The sequence below is a fragment of the Penicillium digitatum genome, chromosome 2 (assembly GCF_016767815.1).
Source record: "Penicillium digitatum chromosome 2, complete sequence".
NCBI classification, from domain to species: Eukaryota; Fungi; Ascomycota; class Eurotiomycetes; order Eurotiales; family Aspergillaceae; genus Penicillium; species Penicillium digitatum.
This window is the reverse complement of record NC_089385.1, coordinates 4,024,926-4,047,287: the sequence shown is the minus strand read 5'-3', so window position 1 is coordinate 4,047,287 and position 22,362 is coordinate 4,024,926. Positions and strand designations below refer to the sequence as shown.

Below are 22,362 nucleotides of genomic sequence, written 5' to 3'. Positions count from 1 at the left end.
AATAAGGTGTATCAGAAGGCTTTAGTTTAAAAGCCCAAAATGTGTAAAAGAAAAATATCAAACACACTCCCACTCACAAAATACACACCAGCGCGCAGCTCGATCAGCTAGCACAAGACCGCGCCACATACCACGCTCACCGATCTTAATGACAGTCTCCCAAACACTGCCCTCAGCGACTGCATCGGTAACAGAGTCAGTGCCAGTATCACTGCTGATCATATGTTCAGCTTTACGGGTGAGACGAAGAATCTTGCCGGACGGGGACTGGATCGCTAGTTTCGCAGCCTTGTCCCGCCCAGAAGCTGATCTAGTCGACGAGATGACCGAGGTCGATGCCGAAAACTCATTAGACGCACCCGAGACAGTCGAGCCGCCTGCCGCGCTAGACACCATGCTCAGCGCACTGGACGGACGAGTGAAGACAGACGAGGGCGAGCTGCGGCCATTGGAGGACTCCTCCTTGGCGAACCCGGGAGCAGCAACGTGTTGTCGGACAGCGAAAACAAAGGTATTGTTGACTGCAAGACGAGAGCATTGCGGCTGCATGATGTACAAGTCGTGTCGCTGGGCGTGAGGTGTAGGATGGCGCTGCACAAAGTCGTAAGATGGATTCTCGCCTGTGTGGAGTATTGGTAGGGCTAGAGCTAGGGGATGGGGGATGTCTCGACTTGAGTGCATCAGACCTTTCCTGCCTGCATAAATCTTCAGGACACCCTGGCCTTCGTCGCCTGGCAGCACAGCCTTTACTGTGATGCGTTTTTGGCCGCGGATCCAATCCGGCTGGACCAAGGCGCGCTTCCGCACAATTTCTCCGCTTTCGAAGACGTCGCCATCTACGTCGCGGGCGAATCCTGGGGCTTCAACTTCTGCGGCACATTCAACGTCTGCGGGGACTATCATGCGTATTTGCATGACCTCCAATCCGTTGATGCGCAGGAAACTCGTGTCATAATCAGGCATCTGAATATTAAGCTTGAAAAATGGCGGGCACACGGTGGGCAGGGCGAGCAGAACTTCAGGTGAAATTGGCGGACAGATGTGTTGTTCTTCCAGATGGAGCGGGACATGAGTGTAGCAGAGATCAAGCGGGCGCGTAAGGAAGTACCAGCTCTCCGCTATGGAAGAGTTGTTGGAAACGAATTTACTGCGTTGAGGGTTCGTGGGGTTTGCAAGCGCGCAATCTATAAAGCGCCATTCGCCGTCTACCAGAACTGAGTTCCACCAATGCTTGGGACGGGAGTGGCTTTCCAGATCAAGGGCATCGCCGGGGCTCTTAAGGAATCCTCGGATGATTTCTGTATGCAGGCCAACGGCTGCGCACATCTCGTGCACCAACATTGCGATTTCCTTTGGAGTACCTCGTTTAGCATGTAGAAGTCTCTTCATATCAACTTCGAGGCCTTCAACAGGCTCCTCCCACGAGATTTTCTCGCTGACCCAGGTAAAGATGGCCCGAAGACGCTGAACGTCACTCTTGTAGGGTCGACAAACGTAAGCTTGGGCGAGGGTCGTGGGATTTGTCATTGGAGGTAGACTGCTGATGAAGCGTGCGCTCTTGTCAACAAGGTTAAGATTGGCCGCGTGGAAATTCGTTGGCTCGGTTATCGGTTGTCCATCGATGCTTTCATCGCCCTCCGCGGTATCGTACAGCTCTTCCACGGAGTAGATAACAGGGTGGTCCATCATCTGACTTTTTTCTGCCCTATCGATCCTCTCGTTTCGACTAGGAGACGACGCTCGGTTGACATCTCGGCGCACCTGAACCCAGTCAATGGTGCCATTTCCGAGTCCCACATCACGACTGTTATCACGATTCAAGTGAGGCGCGGGAGCCGGTGAGACAACTTCTATCCCTCTGTTGCTCTTGGCTGGGGAACTTGTTCTATCGCCATGACCGACCGAAATGCTACTTCTTGCGCTGGCTGCACCAGTCTTAGCTGTTTCAAATATCTTTTTGAAAAACCCTTGCTTTTTGCTCTTTGGCGTGGAGAGACCACCGAAAACTCCGCTGTGATCTGTCGCATCAAGGCCAGTAGAAGACCACGGAATGGCCGATGATGCGCCCTGGCGCGACGAGTTATGACTAGAGTGATATGAAACACCGGTGAAAGGCGTCTCCGGGCGTACGTCACTGAATCCTCGAGAGCGGACAGTATCCATAGAGGTGTTCGGTCTATCATGCCCGCCTCGCCTGGCAAAGCTTCCCGCACTTGTCGCACTGAATCCTCCCGCAGAGAAACCGCTCATAACACTTCGATTGGTTTTGTCTGTGCTCGTGGTCATGGATGTGCCATTGCTTTGTACCCCACTGGATGAATTGGTGGCACTGGACTTGTTGGTGAATGAACGGTTGAGAATGTCACCCCGGAGATCATTGCCGGAACGCCGAGCCTTGAGTGGAACATATTGTCCTGGTATAGAATTATTTCGCGGGTGGTAAGTGGCATGCTTTGGGGGAGGGGGAGGAGTTCCATTGTCGTCGTCCTGACCGGCTCTGCGATCCTCTGTAGGTCGATTCTGATCTTCCAACTGGCGTAGGCGGCTCTCCATTCTTTGAACATAATTGTTCAGTTGAGGCGGGCCATCCATATGGTCATGGCTATAAACGCTGTTGCGGTGAACTTGTCCGCCCTCTGGTTGGTCATTGTCTCCATCAAAGCCTGGTGACGTCAAATGTCGGCGTCTGTTACCTTGAGAGGTTCTTTTGTGCGAGTTTTCAAATTCTTCAGGGGGCCAGTGGTCGTTGAACATCGGGGACGGGGAAGGTGACTGAGCTTCACGAGGGAGACCCATGTCTTCCAGTGAAGTCATAACATCTTCCATGGCATCTCGCAGCGGAGATGGTGTATTTCCATGGATGTCTGACCGCGCTGAAGTTTCAGAAACAGCGGAGTGTAGTGAAGATGCAGATGGGGACGGGGTACGATCAATCAGCGCGTAGCGGTCATTCATAAATAGGGGCGTGGGGGATCGTGATGGCTGCGGAGAGTGTGATGGCGGCTGCGGAGAGTGTGCACGATGGCGGGATGAATGTATGGGTGGTAGTGGCGAATGACTTCGTGTCTGAGAATGCATTGGCGGCTGAGGAGAGTGTGCGCGATGGCGGGATGAGTGTATGGGTGGTAGTGGAGAATGACTTCGTGTCTGAGAATGCATTGGCGGCTGAGGAGAGTGTGCGCGATGGCGGGATGAGTGTATGGGTGGTAGCGGCGAACGACTTCGTGTCTGAGATTGCATTGGCGGCTGAGGAGAGTGTGCGCGATGGCGGGATGAGTGTATGGGTGGTAGTGGCGAATGACTTCGTGTCTGAGAATGCATTGGCGGCTGGGGAGAGCGGGTTTCCGCACGAGCAACGACGACTCGGTGTGGGGGTGGCGGAGGGGGAGGGGGAGAGTCTTCCCGCTCCTCGTACATTTGCACTGGAGACGGCTCACGAGACGGCCCACGAGACGGAGCTCGATAGGATGGCATGATGCCGCGAGAGACTAGCGCATATTGATGTTTCTGGATTGGTAATGGTGATGGAGCCCGGTAGGAGGATACACCTCCATTTGGTATAGATTCAGGTGGGTGGTCCTGCATATGCAATGGAGATGGCTCACGCGAGAGAGCCTGGTAAGATGGCATACGGCCGTATGGGACCATCGCATATGAATGATCTTGCGTTGGTAATGGTGAGGAGGCCCGGTAAGATGGTATACTACCATGTGGCATCGTTGCGTGTGGATGATCATCCATATACATTGGAGATGGCTCACGCGATCGTGCCTGATAGGATGAGATACTCCCATGGGGAATGGTGGGTGGTGGATATTCTTGCATTTTTAATGGAGAGGGCTCCTGTGACGAGCCCCGGTAAGATGTAATACTTCCATGTTGCATGTTCGGTGGTGGATATTCCTGCATTTGCAACGGAGATGGCTCACGAGATGAAGGGCGATATGATGAGACTATGCCTTGTGAAATCATACTAGATGAACGCTCATGTACCGGCACGGGGGACGGATTGCGTGACACAGGACGGGTAGATGAGATGCTGCCCTTCGACGATGTTACATATGAATGTTCTTGCATTTGCAATGGAGATTGCTCGCGGGATGAAGGCCTAGATGATGTGACAGCTCCCCTTGGCAGCATCGATGGTGACCGCTCGGGCTCCGCAGACGAACGAGGAGAGACACCTCGTGAAGAAGACCGCGATCCGGATGACGTGGGTCGAGATAGTGAGCCTTGGTTCTTGACTGCTGTCGCATGCGTGCGCAATGGCTTCGTACTTCGTGGAATCCCGCCATCCCGAGGTGGTGTTTGGGGAATCGCGGGTGCCGCTGGGCTAGACTCAGTTGCGCGCCGAGCGACGGAAGCTGGTGATGAGGCTTCCTTGTGCGCCTGGAACGGTTTCCGCCAGACGGTCTTCTGTTTCTTGGGAGCTGATGTGGGATTGTTAATCGGAGACGTTCCCGCCAGCACCATTGGACTAGTAGTGTCCCGGCTGACGGGCACAAAGTCTTCGCTCAGAAGCTCGACAAAGTTTGACGGGAACAGTCCAACCGCGCGTCTGTCACGGCGCAACCGACCCATCCACCATTGTCCGTCGCCTGCATTCAAGCATTCGATCAAGTCACCCTCCACAAATCCGAGATCTCGTGTAGTCTCTCCTCCCCATGAATATATTGCTCGGCACCAGCAAGGAAACCGCACTGGCAGCTGAGCCATAGTGGTCACTTGGACACAGTTTCGCCGAGCGCAACACAACGGGATCGACCTAATAAGCGCTTTCGACACCTGGCGCACTTTTGTTAATTACACGTCCGGTTAAGGTAGGAAAATGATGTATCGATCGACGAGGTTTTGTTGTTGATTCGGCCCCAATACAACAGCTTCGTCAGATGTGTGGTGAGGTCCACACGGCCGAAGGGATAGCAACGATCGCTTAATCAATCAGCATTGTCGAAAGAACAAGGAGGTTTCAATTGGTTGTTCGAAATACAAAGGATTGACGAATGGAGATTTAATTGCACCAAATGGGGCCAACAAACTGGTTGCAAAGACGTGGGGGGAAGGCAGAGCGGTTCAGATCGGTGAGGCCTAAGACGACACTTGGGGCGTAAACTGGGACTGGGGTTGTTTGTTTGTGGCTGAATCGGGACTAGTGGTGGAGGGATGCTTTATCGATAAGCTTAATGCATATTATGTAATATCTATTGTTCCCCGAGTCTTGTACGCAAGCATGAGCGTCCCAAGGTTATTCTTCTGAACGGTCAACAGCCTGTGTATATGCATATCAGTGTGTTCAAACAAAAACTTGGAGGACTGTAGTATACAAACACCTGGGAAATGTCCCCTTTTTTTTGTAACATCTATCAAATAGCTGGAGTCGTAGCCGATCCATGGTTCAGTGTCGAATAACCCTGGAACTCTGGATAACAGAGGGTCTCTGGAATATCTTATTTTCACTTGCTTAATGTACATCAGGGTAATAATTAATCTTGAAGCCTTGCAAGGATGAGAACCTCAGGTTTGTTGGACTTATACTTTTGGGAGAAATGCTTGAAAAGGAACTACAGATGAATCACCCCTACCTTTATGAATACTTGCAACTCATTCAAGTCTAAAAGTAAGGAGTCTAATTCTCTCAACTTACTATGTGCATTTTGCCTACTGTCCAAGTACAGCAGAAATGTTGATGACTTGTAGGATGCGCAGAATCTCGTACCAGATAATATATATATTAAGGTGGACTCGGTAGTGTCTATGTTTTCCCCACTTTCTTTTCATTTATTCTTCCAAATTTCGGCCGTGGGGTTACTCAGATCTCATTTACACCGTATTATGTCTCACAAGTGCCCCTAAGCTTTGCTTGGAACCTTAATGCTCGAGCTATAAATATATCCCGTGTCGCATGTTTCATGAATCGTTATTTACCTGAGTAGACATTCTAGATGAGCGATTGTTGATCAACTAAAGTTCTACATTACCGTTTCACTGAGGCTATCCCCATCTACACTACATGTTAGAAATTTTAATCCTCAGTTGAGACCGTAAACCTGCATACTCAACCATAAAATCGCTTCAGATAACCAAATCGAAGGCAGAACTAGTTTGAATGTAATAAGAGCTTCTAAATTATTTACATTACATTGTTTCGTGATCGCCCAACCACATCCCTTGAAAACCATTGGACATTGAATAGAAACCACACTAACCAGGCTTTCGGGAGATGAAATTGCTGCATTCCTCAGGTAAATATCTGAGCGGTCTTTCAGCCTGGGTCAACTCATCTCAACATGGAAAGTTGTTTGAAGCCAAGACTTTCCCAGCCACTCAACATTCCCGAGTGAGCTTGCAAAGCCTTTTTGCCTGACCGTGCAAACAGTGCAAACCTCACAAACAAAAGCCTCTCTCCCTAAATTGTCAAAAAAGACAAACATGTTTGCGGGTAAGCGAGTGTTGCTGGTTCGCTGCATTGAAATATAAGGGTTCTTGAAACGCCGACACATAGGCCTACATGGATTTCAGCGGAAGAAACACCTCGGCTTCCGTAGTCTGATCTGGAAAACAGGGCTACCAAGAACTACCCTGCTGTCACTATCTCTCTAACCGCTGATTAGCTTGTCAACCTCACCATTGGCCGTTTGGGCTTGTCTTACACTTGCACTAATTCACGCAGTGACTTTTACTAATGACAGCTAACTGAAATAACCAAGTTATTTACGGTATTTACGCAAAGAACAACTTAGAATGGGACCTGGGTCGATTTGTTGCTCCAGTTAGGTGAAATAACCAATGGCCCTGCCACACAAGTCCCCCACATGTGTTGCACAAGCACTCCAACGAGGTTTTTGTTCTTGGTATTTGTTCTGGCATTTTCAATTGGTCCAGTGCCATAGAATTTTTCGCTGAGCGCCCTGGATTTTTACAACTGGCAGACCCCCAAATGAGAGATAAATTTATTCCCGAAGGCTCCAAGGGACTAACATGGATGGATCACGGTGCGGTACCAAGTTATCCACCCTGGACCCTTACTCTTCCACTGTCAAATTCGTATTAACATGGCCAAAATCGAATGGCTGTTGCTCTATCGGATGGTGTTGATGCATAGCCTCAGATCCCCGAGGGTGAGCACCAGAGCCCCCAACCTCAGACTCCTAGCTAGGGTCAATGTCAGACTACTGTCAGTCAACGTGTTGCTCGGGCCACAAGATCTCTGATTTTTGTGATCACCTTAACATGCTAATCCATGAGAGCGAGGATATCTACTACCAAACCGCAGAGGACATGTCTAATTTCGTCTCATGCTCGTGGATATGAGCTCCTCGACCGTGGCGATGCGCCTATTAATAGTGACTCTTGGTGATCTCCTTCCACACATACTGGAGATACTAAGCGCTGCTTTCTGCCTTTCGATGAGGTCTGATAGATGGCTTGTATTCTAGTGTCGTTTTTACAACTGATTCTAGATTTTTCTCAGACTGGCTATAGAAACAGCGGCCACAATAGCTACATACAATACCACTCAACTTTGTTTGATAAATCTATGCTATATTTTCTCTCCTTTCTCGTTGAAATAGCCTGCTTGCGGTCATTTATTGTGGGAGCTCGGACCGTCACCAATGCATGATCTGGGTCCACTTGGTCGATTGTTTTGGAACATTTGGGTCGCCATGGGGTGATCGTCCGATGTGGAGCCACGTGTGTGATTGACAGTTCATTCCAGATTACCGATCGGGTGGCTGATATCGAAGGGATGTATTAAACACTTTGCAGTTAAATTTCTTAGTGATCGCCACGATGTCACCGGGAAAATGAGAGTGAAATCTCTTAGGCTGCGACCATCTGAAACAAGAATTGAAGCCTCAGAAAAAGACTATTCTACAAAGCTGGAGTCATGACGTATTATAAGCACTAGGATGATGCCTTCAGATGATCTACATTTTTTTACTGAATTTGCAAGACATCTGCAAATACTGTTCTTGACAAGTTCCTTGCATTCGATCATGTATTCTACGTCCTGATAATTTGTGCTGTGGAATAGAGGTCCTCTGTAATCGGGACACATCCTCACCCAGTGTTTCACAAATAAGGGGCAAGCCTCCTTAAGCTCTTCCATTGAAAGTTGATTCTTTTTTGTGAAAATGCACGGTCGGTCTGCGTAGGGCAAGACATGTCACGTGACAAATGGACGCAGCTGCTGTAACCTTCCGAATGCAGCGACATTATTTCATGAAGTGCAACTTCATTCTAACTTTTGTTCACAACGAGTTCATTGAGTAAGATTTTACTGCGTTATGACAGATTTGCCACGGGTAACCCGGCTCACATGCCATTTGAAATCTTCATTTCTCCAGATATTGCCTGTTTCGTCCGCAAACAGCACTCGGGCATCCGGGAACTATCATCGGTTTGCCGGTATCTTTAGTGATTCAAACTCATGATTCAGGATCCAATCGGATTATCCAAGGAACGAAGCTTTCAGTTCAGTCCAGCCCATCTCCACCTAAGCTCTGGTCAGGCAGACAGACCGAACTCCTGAAGGCATTATGGAATCTGCTGCAGTAACGGTGCCATTGGTCCATTTAAACCGTAAACACATCAAATACCAGAATTACGAAAACTAGAGACTCTCGCCGAATACTGGAGAACAAGCTGCAAGATTACAATTTTCCTTGTGGTTTCAGCTGGGTTACCATACCACGGAATCCTGATTTACGAGAAAAAATCCAAGACCCAAACACTTCCGCTTCCTATTTAGATACCACTAGGAAAATTGAAAGCCAGTATATTGCAGTATTCAAGTGACCCACTCTATGGATAATACCCTCGTCACATCCTCTATAAAGTAGGACATCCGTCAGCTTGCGCCGGACGATAACTTTCCATTTTCCTCCAAATAGTTCCCAACCCATTTCTTTCTCATCGGGGAGATAATGGAAGGCCCCAGTCAGGTGTATCTGTTCGGAGACCAGACTGCGGATTTTGACTCGGGTCTTCGTCGCCTGTTGCATGCTAAGAATGACTCGCTGGTGGCAGCATTCTTCCAAAAGTCTTACTATGCGCTGCGCAAGGAGATTTCATCACTTCCTCCATCAGAGCGTCAGGGATTCCCCCGTTTTACCAGCATCCTTGATCTTCTGGCGAGGTCCAAAGAGTCAGGGCCGAACCCAGCTCTAGAGAGTGCATTGACGACGATTTACCAATTGGGATGTTTCATCCAGTAAGCACATGCCGATCACTGAGAGACGATCTTTAGAATCAATTTTGCTGACAATACACTAGTTACTACGGCGATTTGGGCCATGCCTATCCGTCGAGTGAGGAGAGCCGCATTATTGGTCTTTGCACAGGTCAGCTCGCATCTGCGGCTGTGAGCTCTTCAAGAACCATTGGGGAGCTCATTCCAGCTGGCGTTGAGACTGCTATTGTTGCCTTGCGACTCGGACTGTGTGTTTGGAAAGTGCAAGAGCTCATAGAACCAAGCAAATCAGCAACATCTAGCTGGTCTGTACTAGTTTCTGGCCTGCGCGAGCCCGAGGCTCAGGATTTGATTCAACATTATGCGAAGAAGAATGTAAGTCGTTTCCTTATATTATCGTCTCAGAATCAAAAAAGGATCATCGTTAATTTCCTCTAGGCTTTGCCCCGCGTTTCTCAGCCTTATGTCAGCGCGGTCAGCCCTAACGGACTCACGATAAGTGGTCCGCCGACTTTCCTGAGCCGTTTCATTGAGGAAAGTCTCTTGAAAGGGCACAAGCCTACAAGAGCTCCGATCCACGGCCCCTATCACGCCTCGCATCTATATGATGACAGAGATATCAACCGTATCTTGGAATCCTGGCCAGCCGAACAGTTCATGACCTACGTTCCTCAGATTCCTGTGCTATCCAGCAAAACAGGGAAGGAATTCCAAGCGGAGAGTCTTGAGCAGCTCTTGAGATTATCTCTCCAGGAGATTCTGCAAAGACAGCTCTGCTGGGACAAGGTCATCGAATCTTGCCATTCCACGTTGGAATTTGCCACAACCTGCACGTTGTTTCCAATTTCCAGCACTGCAACCCAGAGTCTGTTTAACTCATTGAAAAAGCTTGGAGTCTCCAAACTCGAGGTTGACAGCACAATTGGCGATGTTCAAACGGATTTCGAGGGAGATAACCGTACCGGCCGTGCCGAGCAGTCCAAGATTGCAATCATAGGTCTTTCAGGTAGATTCCCAGAGTCTCCTGACACCGAAGCATTCTGGGATCTTTTGAAAAAAGGACTGGATGTTCACCGCGAAGTGCCTCCAGAGCGATGGGATGTCAAGGCTCACGTTGACCTGGATGGAAAGAAAAGGAACACCAGCCAAGTTCAATATGGATGCTGGTACAACGACGCAGGAATGTTTGACCCTCGATTCTTCAATATGTCTCCCCGTGAAGCGCTTCAAGCAGATCCTGCTCAGCGTCTGGCACTTCTCACCGCCTACGAGGCCTTGGAAATGGCAGGCTTCATCCCTGATAGCACTCCCTCTACTCAGAAGAACCGCGTGGGTGTTTTCTATGGAATGACCAGTGATGACTACCGTGAGGTCAACAGTGGTCAGGACATTGACACTTACTTCATCCCTGGTGGTAACCGCGCTTTCACTCCCGGTCGCATCAACTACTACTTCAAGTTCAGCGGGCCTAGTGTTAGCGTAGACACAGCATGCTCCTCAAGTCTTGCGGCAATTCATGTTGCGTGCAACTCCTTGTGGAGGAATGAATGTGATTCTGCCGTGGCTGGTGGCGTCAATATCCTGACAAATCCTGACAACCATGCGGGCCTCGATCGTGGGCACTTCCTCTCAAGGACTGGAAACTGTACCACCTTTGACGATGGGGCGGATGGTTATTGCAGAGCAGATGGAATTGGCTCCATTGTCATCAAGAGACTCGAAGATGCCCAGGCAGACAACGATCCTATCTACGGTATAATTGGAGGAGCTTACACCAACCACTCAGCGGAGGCTGTGTCAATTACTCGGCCTCATGTAGGGGCACAATCCTTCATCTTTGACAAGCTTCTCAACGAGTCCAACAGCGACCCAAAAGAGATCAGCTACATCGAAATGCACGGAACTGGCACCCAGGCAGGCGATGCAGTGGAGATGCAGTCGGTTCTCGATGTCTTCGCCCCTGACTACCGTCGTGGACCAACTCAATCCCTTCACCTCGGTTCAGCAAAGTCAAACATTGGTCACGGAGAGTCTGCATCTGGTGTTACAGCTCTGATTAAGGTCTTGATGATGATGCGAAAGAACATGATACCGCCTCACTGTGGCATTAAGACCAAGATCAACCACAACTTTCCAACAGACTTCGCCCAACGCAACGTCCACATTGCGTCTGAGCCCACGCCCTGGAACAGACCAAATGGAGGCAAGCGAAAGACTTTCGTCAACAACTTCTCGGCTGCCGGTGGCAACACTGCTCTGATGGTTGAGGACGGTCCCCTCATTGAGGAAAATGGGGAAGACCTCCGGTCTGCCCACCCTGTGCTTGTCTCTGCTCGGTCTCAGTCTGCGCTGAAGAACAATATCTCTGCTCTCGTGCAGTACATCGACAAAAACAAGAACTCGTTCAATTCCAACGAGGCTAGCCTCCTTGCCAATCTGTCCTACACAACCACGGCGAGGCGCATCCATCATCCCTTCAGAGTTGCTATCACTGGATCGACTCTGGATGAAGTGAGGAATGGTTTGGCACCTATAGTCAACCGAGACGGCATTAGCCCAGCTCCTGTCACTGCACCTGGCATCGGCTTTGTCTTTACCGGACAGGGTGCTCAGTACGCAGGCATGGGACGCCAACTGTTTGAGAGTTGCTTCCAATTCCGCGCACACATTGAGCATTTGAATTGCATTGGTCAGAGCCAGGGTTTCCCATCTATCTTGTCCCTGGTCGATGGAAGTGTGCCAATTGATGAGCATAGCCCTGTGGTTACACAGCTCGGCACCACCTGTGTGCAGATCGCATTGACCAAGTATTGGATGTCGTTGGGTGTTTCCCCTAATTTTGTCATTGGACATAGTCTCGGCGAGTTTGCAGCGCTGAATGCTTCCGGCGTCTTGACAACCAGTGACACTATCTACCTTGCCGGAAGACGAGCCCAGCTCCTCACCGAGCAAATTAAGGTTGGAACTCATGCTATGCTTGCTGTCAAGTCCTCAGTAGCACAGGTTAAGCAGTTCCTTGATGAAGCTACCGAAGTGGCTTGCATTAATGCGCCCAGCGAGACTGTCATCAGTGGCGCAAGTGAGAAGATTGATGAGCTTGCCCAAACTCTTGCCAACGAAGGTTTCAAGGCTACCAAACTGAATGTACCATTTGCTTTCCATTCAGCTCAAGTTGAACCCATTCTCGAGAGCCTTGCTGAGATTGGAAAGGGTGTCAGTTTCAATGTACCCTCTATTCCATTCGTATCTGCTCTTCTTGGGGATGTCATCAATGAGACCAACAGCGAGTTGCTTGGTCCCAACTACCTCACCCGCCACTGCCGGGAGACTGTCAATTTCTTGGGTGCTCTGGAAGCTACCCGTCACTCCAACTTGATGAACGACAAGACTATTTGGGTTGAGATTGGCTCTCACCCAGTCTGTTCGGGAATGGTCAAATCAACTTTCGGTCCTCAGGCAACTACTGTGGCATCTCTCCGTCGTCAGGAAGACACGTGGAAGGTTCTTTCAACCAGCGCTTCTGTTATTTACATGGCTGGCATTGAGGTTCGATGGAAGGAGTACCACCAGGACTTCACTTCTGGACGCATAGTTCTCCCACTTCCTTCCTATAAGTGGGATCTCAAGAACTACTGGATCCCCTACACTCACAACTTCTGTCTGCTCAAGGGCGCACCAGCGGGACCAGTGGCTGAGGCTGCGCCAGTCGCCGTGTTTTTGTCCTCAGCAGCCCAGAAAGTTTTGGAGACAACTGGTGACAACTTGTCGGCATCTATCGTCGTCGAGAATGATATTGCCCAACCCGAGCTCAATCGTGTGATTGCAGGTCACAAGGTTAATGGTGCATGTCTCACTCCATCGGTATGTATATTCCCAACATTGTTATTTGAAAATTCTGTTTGCTAATTGAGACTTAGTCTTTATACGCCGATATTGCACAAACACTCGGCGAATATCTTGTTCAGAACTACAGGCCCGAGTGGAAAGATCGTGGCTTTGATATTTGCAACATGGTGGTCCCCAAGCCACTTATTGCAAAGGGAGGCACGCAGCTCTTCCGTGTTTCAGCCACTGCAAACTGGACCGAAGAAAGTGCAAAGGTTCAGGTGTGGTCTGTGACCTCGGAGGGAAAGAAGATTCTTGACCACGCCAGCTGCAACATCAAGTTCTTTGATCCCAGTCCTTACGAGCTAGAGTGGAAGCGCAGCTCTTACCTCATCAAGCGAAGCATTGAACATCTCCAAGAGAGCACGATATCCGGTCAGGCTCACTGCATGAAGCGAGGAATGGTCTACAAGCTCTTTGCTTCTCTGGTCGATTATGACGAGAACTACAAATCCATACGCGAAGTCATCCTCGACAGTGAACAACACGAGGCTACTGCTCTAGTCAAGTTCGGGGCACCACCCGGCAACTTCCATCGCAATCCATTCTGGATTGACAGTATCGGTCACTTGTCTGGCTTTATTATGAACGCTAGTGATAACACCGATTCGAAGAATCAAGTGTTCGTCAATCATGGATGGGACTCCATGCGGTGCTTGAAGAAGTTCGATCCTAGCGTCACTTACCGCACCTATGTAAGGATGCAACCCTGGAAAGACAATATTTGGGCTGGTGATGTCTACACGTTTGACGGAGATGAGATCGTTGCTGTGTATGGTGGTATTAAGGTAAGTTGAACAATCGTCCGACTATTGTCGAATGAAACACTAACAGAACACAATATAGTTCCAAGGTCTGGCAAGGAAGATCCTCGACATGGCTCTTCCCCCTGGTGGAGCATCAGCACCAAAGCCGGCCGCCAAGCGTGTCCCTGCTCCCATCAATGTCCAGAAGGCAAACCCTACCGTTGTCAAAAAGGCTTCCCCTTCACCAAAGTGTGGATTGCCAAGTCTAGCTACGCGCGCCCTTGCGATCCTGGCTGAAGAGGTTGGACTTGCGGCTTCTGAGCTGGCCGACGATCTCAACTTCGCCGATTACGGAGTTGACTCTCTGCTCTCGCTAACTGTCACTGGACGATACCGTGAGGACATGGGACTCGACCTTGACTCCACAGTTTTCGTCGATAATCCCACTGTTAAAGACTTCAAACATCTTCTAGCTCAAATGGGCCCTTGTGAAAGCAGTGATGGATCAAGCAGCGAAGGCGACATGTCCTCAGCCGCGTCTTCGACCGACTTGTCGTCTCAAAATACTAGTGGCCTGCCAACCCCCGCAAATGAGAAGTCGATGACACACGGATTACAGGAGAAAAATGACAGCATGAAGCTGATTGCCTCAATCTTGGCCGAGGAGATCGGTATTGATCTCGAGGAGCTCGTCGGCGATGCGAACCTTGGCGAGATGGGACTCGACTCATTGATGTCTCTCACAGTTCTCGGTAAGATTCGCGAAGATCTCGATCTTGATCTCCCAGGAGAGTTCTTCATTGAGAACCAAACACTCAACGATATTGAGACTGCTCTGGATCTGAAACCCAAGCTCGCTCCGGCGGAGCCAGTCAGACTCCCCGAACAAATCTCTGTTCAAGCCCCTGTGGTCGCTCCCAGCACTGCCCCCCAGCACCCGCCGGCCACTTCAATTCTCTTGCAAGGAAACCCCAAGACAGCATCAAAGAGCTTGTTCTTGTTCCCTGATGGCTCTGGTTCCGCTACCTCCTATGCTACCATCCCTGGAATTTCCCCAGATGTGTGTGTCTATGGACTGAACTGCCCATACATGCGCACCCCTGAGAATCTCAAGTTCAGCCTAGACGAGCTCACAGCTCCTTACGTTGCTGAGATTCGACGCCGCCAGCCCACTGGCCCTTACAACTTTGGTGGATGGTCCGCTGGTGGTATCTGTGCCTACGACGCCGCGCGCCAATTGATTTTCGAGGAAGGCGAGCGAGTCGAGCGCCTGCTCCTCCTGGACTCACCCTTCCCCATCGGACTAGAGAAGCTGCCTCCCCGTCTATACAGCTTCTTCGACACGATCGGACTGTTTGGAGAGGGCAAGGCGCCTCCCCCTAAATGGCTCCTCCCTCACTTCCTAGCGTTTATCGACTCCTTGGATGCTTACAAGGCGGTTCCTTTCCCCTATACAGACCCCAAGCAGGCAGAAAAGCTTCCCAGGACCTTCATGGTCTGGGCCAAGGATGGTGTTTGCTCGAAGCCAGGTGATGCCCGCCCTGCACCAGCTGCGGATGGCAGTGCCGACCCTCGCGAGATGCTATGGTTGTTGAACAACCGCACTGACCTCGGTCCGAATGGTTGGGATACCCTTGTCGGACCGAAGCATGTTGGCGGCATTACTGTTATGGAGGATGCCAATCATTTCACCATGACTCGTGGTGAGAAGGCCAAGGAGCTAGCTACCTTCATTGCTAACTCTATGGCTTCGGCTTAAACGCAATGCATTTCGGCACATCTATTTCCGGGAGATTTGGACACGGTCCTTTTGTTTTTCTATTTATCTGTTCATTTTGTATGCTACTTACTGTCAATGCAATGTTCTTTCTTTCTTTCCTGTCTTAATATTTCAATGTATACATGATCCATCATTTTTGACCATTCGCTACTTTTTTGGATTAAAATTTAATTTCCGTATACAAAATCCAGATTGAACTTCTACATTTGAAACTGCTTTTTTGGTTTTTAACGACATCAATTCAAAGGCTAGAGAAAATCCAAATACTGAGCAACCTCCACTTCGAGAGGCCAGTAAGAGGTGTACCCTAAAAATAGAACAAAATTACTAAAAAAAACTTGGAACTGGGAGTTGTGGCGAGAAGAACTACAACAGAAATCAAATGAAACAGCAGCTCTTGCTTGGAGATGACACAAGACTCAGATACGCTTGCATCCAAGACCCGCTTTATTCTCGTGAGAGGAAAATCGCTCATGGGTAAATGGCACAGTCGCAATGGATGGAACGCCAGGGAGATGCAATGTCGTAATGAACGGATGAAAGGAATCAAGATCTAGCTAATTTGAATGTGAAATGCTTCGCAAAGACGAAATGCCACGTACAAGCCTTGTGTCTAGACGTCATTGATTGGCCGGGTTGAGGAAAACGCGCGCCAAGAAAATGAATGACAGGGAGGCGTAGGGAAGCATGCGGGAGGTTGAGTAATTTTCTCAGAAAGGCACTTCGGAGCTGTATCGTAGGGCACTCCCCCTACCACCAAGACCGCCATTACCGTTGCCATTATGACCAACCCCTGGGCTGGTCGGACGGCTGCCGGCCCACTTAGGGCTTCGTGGTTGAGTGCTAGTCGAACGAGTTGATGGCCGATTCTTCCGGATTTCACGAAGCTCATCTTCCTTCCGGCGTAGGAACTCGTCGCGCGCAGCAAGAGTTAATTCTAGCTCTTCAATTCGAGCTAGATGACGAGCCGACTCATCCTTCATGTGCAATTCATGGAGTTGAACAGCGTGGCTTTCGGCTCTGCGCTTTAGTTTCTCATTCTCAGCGGCCAAGTGACGGTTATTTGTGCCGGACTGAGCGGCTGCTTTAGACGCAGTTTGATATTGCTCTCGGGTATACTCAGATTGGTTTTTCTCGAACTCAGCCTTGCGTTCGAGGTTCGAATTTTCTTTGGCCAGGCGGCGGATTTCCTCGCGTGCATTCTCCAGTTCAGCAGAACTGCCACCACCATTTTTCAGTGCTTGCCTGGCTTCATCAAGCTCGTGCTTCAACTCTGCCCGTTCTTCTTTCAAACTAGAGATAGTCTCGTTTTGTTTCTCAACGCGCTGTTCCAGAGATGGCTTAGTTTCAGTCACGCGATCACGCTCTTGGCGAATCGCATGGAGTTCCTTCGTCCGGCTCTCGTAACGGTGTTGTAGAATACCTAGCGCCTTCTCCATTTCTTGGAAACGAGAGTTTGCCCGAGCAAGCTCAGCCTGCAACTGGGCCTTTTCACTTGCATGAATGTGTTTCATGTGGATAAGACTCTTCTCTAGTGACTGCAAATCGCGGTCTAGTGTTTGACTGGGGGGCTTAGTTGACTCAGTCAACTGGCTGTTCTCTTGGGTACCGACCCGTGCGCGCTTCGAAGAGTGTTCCTCGGGTTCCTCGTCCTGCTCCGAAGCGTTAGTTGAATCCAGATAAATCAGCATGTACGACACTTACTAGTGTGCGTTTCTGGGTTGGCGGCACCGCTTCATCGGAGGAAGGGCTGTAGCACTCTAATTCTTCCAGTGATACAAGATTCAATGGCTCGATGGTAGGCAAGGGCCAGCCAGTAGAACTATCCAAGAGGTATGCAAGAATCTCTTCAGCGTCTTCATGTACGCCAAGGGCATCATCCTGGAGATCACCGACCTCGTCATGGAGGCGGGCAATGTAGTGCACAAGCAACCGCAATCGATCGGGCTCCGGCAACTCTGGCAAGCAGCGTTCTATGTGTTCACTTGTGTTGGAGACAAGAAACCAGATGACGGGAAGCAAGTTCCCGTTTCGAGCATAGGTAGTTCGGAGGTGCTGTACAGACGGGCTTCTGGGTCTGAAATACGAATCCAACGCGAAAATAGCAGACGGCGGCTTGTAGAGTTCACGGGCGATCTCACTGGAATGAATTCCAAAGCTGAGCGACCCCTTGGCAAGGGAAACTTCTAAGATGCTGCCCATCTCTCCACGGGGTCGGGTATATGCAAAACCCTTTCCTTGGAGGTAACGCTCAAGAACTGCCTGTTTCTTCTCGTCTTGAACAGCAAGAATCAGATGGAGCTCGTTCGTGCCTACAATCTCCATGAGATGACCAAGTAGGAGGAACTTTGCACTGGAGTATTCAGCCCAGGATGCCTCTTTTGCAAGATCGGGATCGGCGTCTTTCAAATGGTCAGAGATGTTCAGGTCTGGATGGGTTGAAACATTGCTCAGTCGCGTGATGACCTCTCGCATATTTAAATGCAAAGCCTCTCGCTGTGCATATGATGTAAGCAATAGAAATCATGTTCAAGAAAGATTTTCCACTTACCTCAGGCTCGGAAATTTGAGAATTCGACTGAAAGCTGTCGAAGAATCGGCGTATGCTTGTAGCTGAGTCTGATAGTACTCGCTCGTAGTCATCTTTCACTCTAGAGTCCATCGGAAGGGTGACGGCAAACTCGGATGGCCCAAGGTGAACTGATCCGGGCGCAACCTCATCATCTATGCCTGTAACGGTCAACGCGCTGGGGTGAATAGTTTGAAGTGAAGGTTGGCTCATATGGCCCCCGTGAGCTAGTTCTGATGGGGGTAGTAAAGGTTCAGAATGGCCGTGGTGGACTGCAGTATGTGAATGGGAAAATGAATCTGTGTCGGGTCTAACACTAAGCGGTGCAGTTGTTTCGGGGACAGACAAAGGAATCGAAGCTTCAATATCTCCAACGGAAGATGGTGTCTCGACAGCGTTAGCGGCTTGCGATTGATTCTCTTGGCAGAGTTGGGCCCAAGCATTCCGCATCTTTTCTGCAGGAGTGGACCCTGACAATTGACTGTATCGGTCCAGAGGAGCATCGGAGAGAGAAGGATCCGATTGCTTGGGTTCTTTGTCTTCCATGATTTCGGTAGATAGTTCTTCTTCCACAAGATTAGAGAAAGAAAGCACTTGTCGAGTGGAACCCTCAGCACCGAAGTTTTCTGGGTGCTGTGACAGGTAGTGACAAACGCTCTCTGGGATGGAGCTCAAATAGGTTGACTGGACAAACTCGGCGTCTGTGAAAATGTGAGCACAATGAAAAACTTGGCGTGGCATGTGACACTACCTATGACGATGGGGCCACACAAGCGAAGATTTTGAGAAGTCAAGTTGTTGTGAGATGCAGTGTTGTCAAGAGGGAAAGTGCCGAGGTACGATAGGTCAGCTCCTGAACCTGGCAGCTGAGCAGGCGTCTCAGCTATTTCGGATACCTTAGATCTAAGACCAAGACCCGGCGTGTTAGGATATGAGAATTCAGGCACGTTGTCGATGGCCGCAGTGTGCTGTCGATGCGATGAGCAGCTATCAATCGAATCGGCCTTTGAATCAAAAGTTGGACCAGGCTGCCGCGTAATGACGTCGTCCCACTCACCTGGTTGCAGGTATTCAGGTGGAAGAGATGACTCGGGGATATATTCAAAAAACGCGAGGTCGGCCGGAGAGCGGGAGTTTGTTGATGCAGCCGCCAGGGGCGAAGACCAATCTTTGAGAGATTGGAATGGAGAGGTCGTCCCGTTAAAGCAGCCCGAGGCTTCAATGAACTGAGACTGAAGAGATTCTACTATCTCTGAAAGGCCCTCTTGTTGCACAAATAGCGATGACGAAGCTCTGGAATTTTTGTCAATGTGAGCGTCCTTCTGCTCGCTCTCATCGAAGGGTGTGCGGTAGCGGTCCTCTGGTCCTATATTTGCATCTGGGGATGAGGAAGACACCTCGATTATGCAGGGCGATTGAGTAATTCTCTCACGCGTCGATTTTCGCTCACTTGATCGCCGAGCTTTCCGCTTGTTCCAGACCCGTACAGCAAGCTCACTCGCGTTCTCTTTGGGTTCCTAAACAGGCAAAGCAAGCGCATTTGTTAGCTCAAGCTCAGCAAGCATTCATTTGATCCCTTTTATGTCCAGATATGCCACAGAAACTCACCCAGGTTGGATCGTAAGGACCTTCCCAATCAATAAGATACTTGGTGTCTGTTTCACGCAGGATACACTTTATAGGCCACTCCTGGTCGTCCGAGTCACTACCGTCGTTGCTTTCACTGCTATCGCTAATAGCCACAGTGGTAGCTGGAGGCCGGTCAGTATTCTTTCTGTGGTGACTATCGAGTTTCGTCGGGTGAGGCTGCTGCCGAAACATCATGTGCAGGCGATTGGTGTCGGGGAGATGTTGGATAACATGGCGGGGGTGAAGTGAGAGTGTAGGTTCAATACTCAAGTAAAGCTCATACGAGCTGCATTGATCCGAGACACATACAATTTCCAATTCTGAGAAACATCTAACACTTCCCCAAACAATGCGAAGGTAACATGAAAGAGGGTAAACGCACGGCGCGACGGACGGACGGATAGTGAGACCGCTTCACGTGATAACGCTTATCGGCTATAGATCTACATTATTTGAGAAAAGTGACATGTTGGTCAAATAGTCATTGGGTTATTTGACAGTAGGAATTCAAAGTTGCAAAGCTGTTGTATTTCTAATAAATTTAGATCACCGTCGATGTTATAGATGCAGGTTGAGATGTGATCATGACTATCACCATCAGTTTTCATCTTGGTGCCTCTTCCACTCTTTAAAGCTGAAACCAAGCTCTGCTAGATTCTTGATCTCGCTCCGCTTGTCGCCTCGCTGTACGAAAGCACGCCTAATTTCTGGGAAATTTTTCCGCATCCATCTTTCCTGCTCACCCCACCGAGTACCAAGTTTGCCTTGTCCATTGTTAGACAACCCAGCTCGGTGCTTGGCCTTTTCCGCCCAGTCATAGAGAAAATTGAGGTAATCAGCATCCATTGGAAATGGAAGCCGGTGAAAATCTTTTCCATCTCCTTTGGCATCAATTTCAGAGTTTTCCCATGCCTTCATCTCATCTTTGGGTGGAAGTGTCAGCCGTGCGGACCACACACGAGAGAAGACAGCAGCGTGGTTCTCAGCTAGTGAGAATGGAATAACCTGCTGCGAAAGAACCGGGAAGACAAGAGTGGGGTGGTCTATATAGAACAACTGCTGGTAGACATTCATTGTTCGCCAGCCGTGGGTCACAGCCGGCGGGTTGAGTGAAGACAGGAAAGGATATGAATAGAAATATCCGGTGCAAAAAACAACGGCGTCAATCCGTTCCTCAATGCGACCATCCGCAAATTTAATACCTCTGTCATAGGCTGTCGGAGGAAGAAACTCGACTATCTCCGGGCAGATGATTGTATCGCCATTTGGGGGTGCAGCCATGTAGGATTCAGATCGTTGGGAGACCAACAGTTTGCCTTGGCTTACTTCATTGATCTGGGCACCGATGTCAAGCCCCGAAGCAGAACTTCCTACTACGACCACTTTCTTTCCTCGGAAAGGTTCTGGAGAGTTGAAAAACTTGGAATGAGAGATCACACCCGGATATGATGCATCCCATGTTTGTATTCCTGAGATTTCTGGTACATTTGGGACAGTGAAATGGCCACTTGCAACTACCACAGCATCATAAGTGTGGGTTCTGTCGATGCCAGTTGGAAGACTCTTTGTTGTTATACTCCAGGTGCTTAGATTTTCGTCCTTAAGTTTCACTTCTAGGACTTGTGTCTCCAATTGAATGAGGCCTTTGACATCTGTGGCATACTCCTCAAGGTATTGTTTAACCGTCCAGTGTTTGGGAAAGAGCTGGGTTTCCAACGGGAAGGCCTGATCCGAATAACGCATCAATTCCTTAGGTATGTTGGTTTCCAATCGATCGTATATCGGAGACACAAATGTTGCCTCACGCCCCTCCGTGTGATCGATCCACACCGGCTTCTCGACAGGCTCATGAGGGGTTAAATGTGGGACAGTTGTTGACATCCCTTTTTTAGAGGAACTTGGTGTGTAATTCCAGACTCCACCCACGGAGCTTCTTTGCTCGAAGACATCAATTTGATCGAAAAATTTCTCGGCGAGCAGGTATCTGAGTCGGTCAGCATCGTGGGATGTTGGGGGCGAGTAGTAACAACCCCGCTTACTTGACTGCAGCAAGGCCAGAGGGCCCTGCGCCGATGACAGCTACTCGACGAATAAGATTTGTGATTGTCATATTTCCAGCGATCTTCAGAGACTTTCAGCAAGTGTCAGAGTTAAGGATATTCTATGTCTGTTCTAGGAATGCGAGTTGAGTAGCGTGATAGAACTGGCCTCGAAGGATGCTTAGCGCTTTCGCCATAGTGGAGCTTTGCTCTATAGCTGGTATCTTGTACAGCATTTACCAGGGTGCAATGAAGATACAAAGAACGTCAATATGTGCAAGATAAAGAAAGGTATATCAATCTACTCAAATTCGAAAGTAGTATCTCTACGAGCAACTTTCTTTGGACATGGACAATCCAATGAGGGCGGTAATTTTGAATTTCACAATACGTGAATTACGTGTTTCTCCTGTTTTTACTGTACCATTACCAGACAGAGCTCCAGCGCATCGCCTCTTTGTTGAACGAATTATTCCTCTGCATTTCCTTTCGGCTCTTGGTCTTCTTTAGTCGCATTTTCT

The 22,362-nt window shown here is 49.4% G+C and overlaps 4 protein-coding genes across 4 annotated transcripts; 1 reads left to right on the top strand and 3 right to left on the bottom strand.

The window, feature by feature from the left end:
* Positions 1-57: 57 nt before the first annotated feature.
* Positions 58-4,716, bottom strand: Pdw03_7443 (Variant SH3; the record flags this gene model as incomplete). Its single annotated transcript, XM_014678401.2, has 1 exon — positions 58-4,716. The coding sequence occupies one exon, from the start codon at positions 4,714-4,716 to the stop codon at positions 58-60; it is 4,659 nt and encodes a 1,552-aa protein (XP_014533887.2).
* Positions 4,717-8,927: 4,211 nt separating this feature from the next.
* Pdw03_7442 (Conidial pigment polyketide synthase PksP/Alb1) lies at positions 8,928-15,583 on the top strand (the record flags this gene model as incomplete). The annotated part of the gene is made up of 5 exons (XM_014678403.1): positions 8,928-9,214; positions 9,277-9,568; positions 9,632-13,054; positions 13,111-13,866; positions 13,925-15,583. 5 exons carry the CDS (start codon positions 8,928-8,930, stop codon positions 15,581-15,583), a joined length of 6,417 nt encoding a protein of 2,138 aa, XP_014533889.1.
* A 731-nt stretch (positions 15,584-16,314) lies between these two features.
* On the bottom strand, positions 16,315-20,133 carry Pdw03_7441 (Histone deacetylase complex, subunit 2/3; the record flags this gene model as incomplete). Its single annotated transcript, XM_066101659.1, has 7 exons — positions 16,315-17,256; positions 17,309-18,100; positions 18,156-18,874; positions 18,925-19,539; positions 19,606-19,690; positions 19,782-19,924; positions 20,112-20,133. 7 exons carry the CDS (start codon positions 20,131-20,133, stop codon positions 16,315-16,317), a joined length of 3,318 nt encoding a protein of 1,105 aa, XP_065956742.1.
* A 266-nt stretch (positions 20,134-20,399) lies between these two features.
* On the bottom strand, positions 20,400-21,912 carry Pdw03_7440 (Flavin dependent monooxygenase, putative; the record flags this gene model as incomplete). Its single annotated transcript, XM_014678405.1, has 2 exons — positions 20,400-21,786; positions 21,842-21,912. 2 exons carry the CDS (start codon positions 21,910-21,912, stop codon positions 20,400-20,402), a joined length of 1,458 nt encoding a protein of 485 aa, XP_014533891.1.
* Between the last annotated feature and the right edge of the window lie 450 nt (positions 21,913-22,362).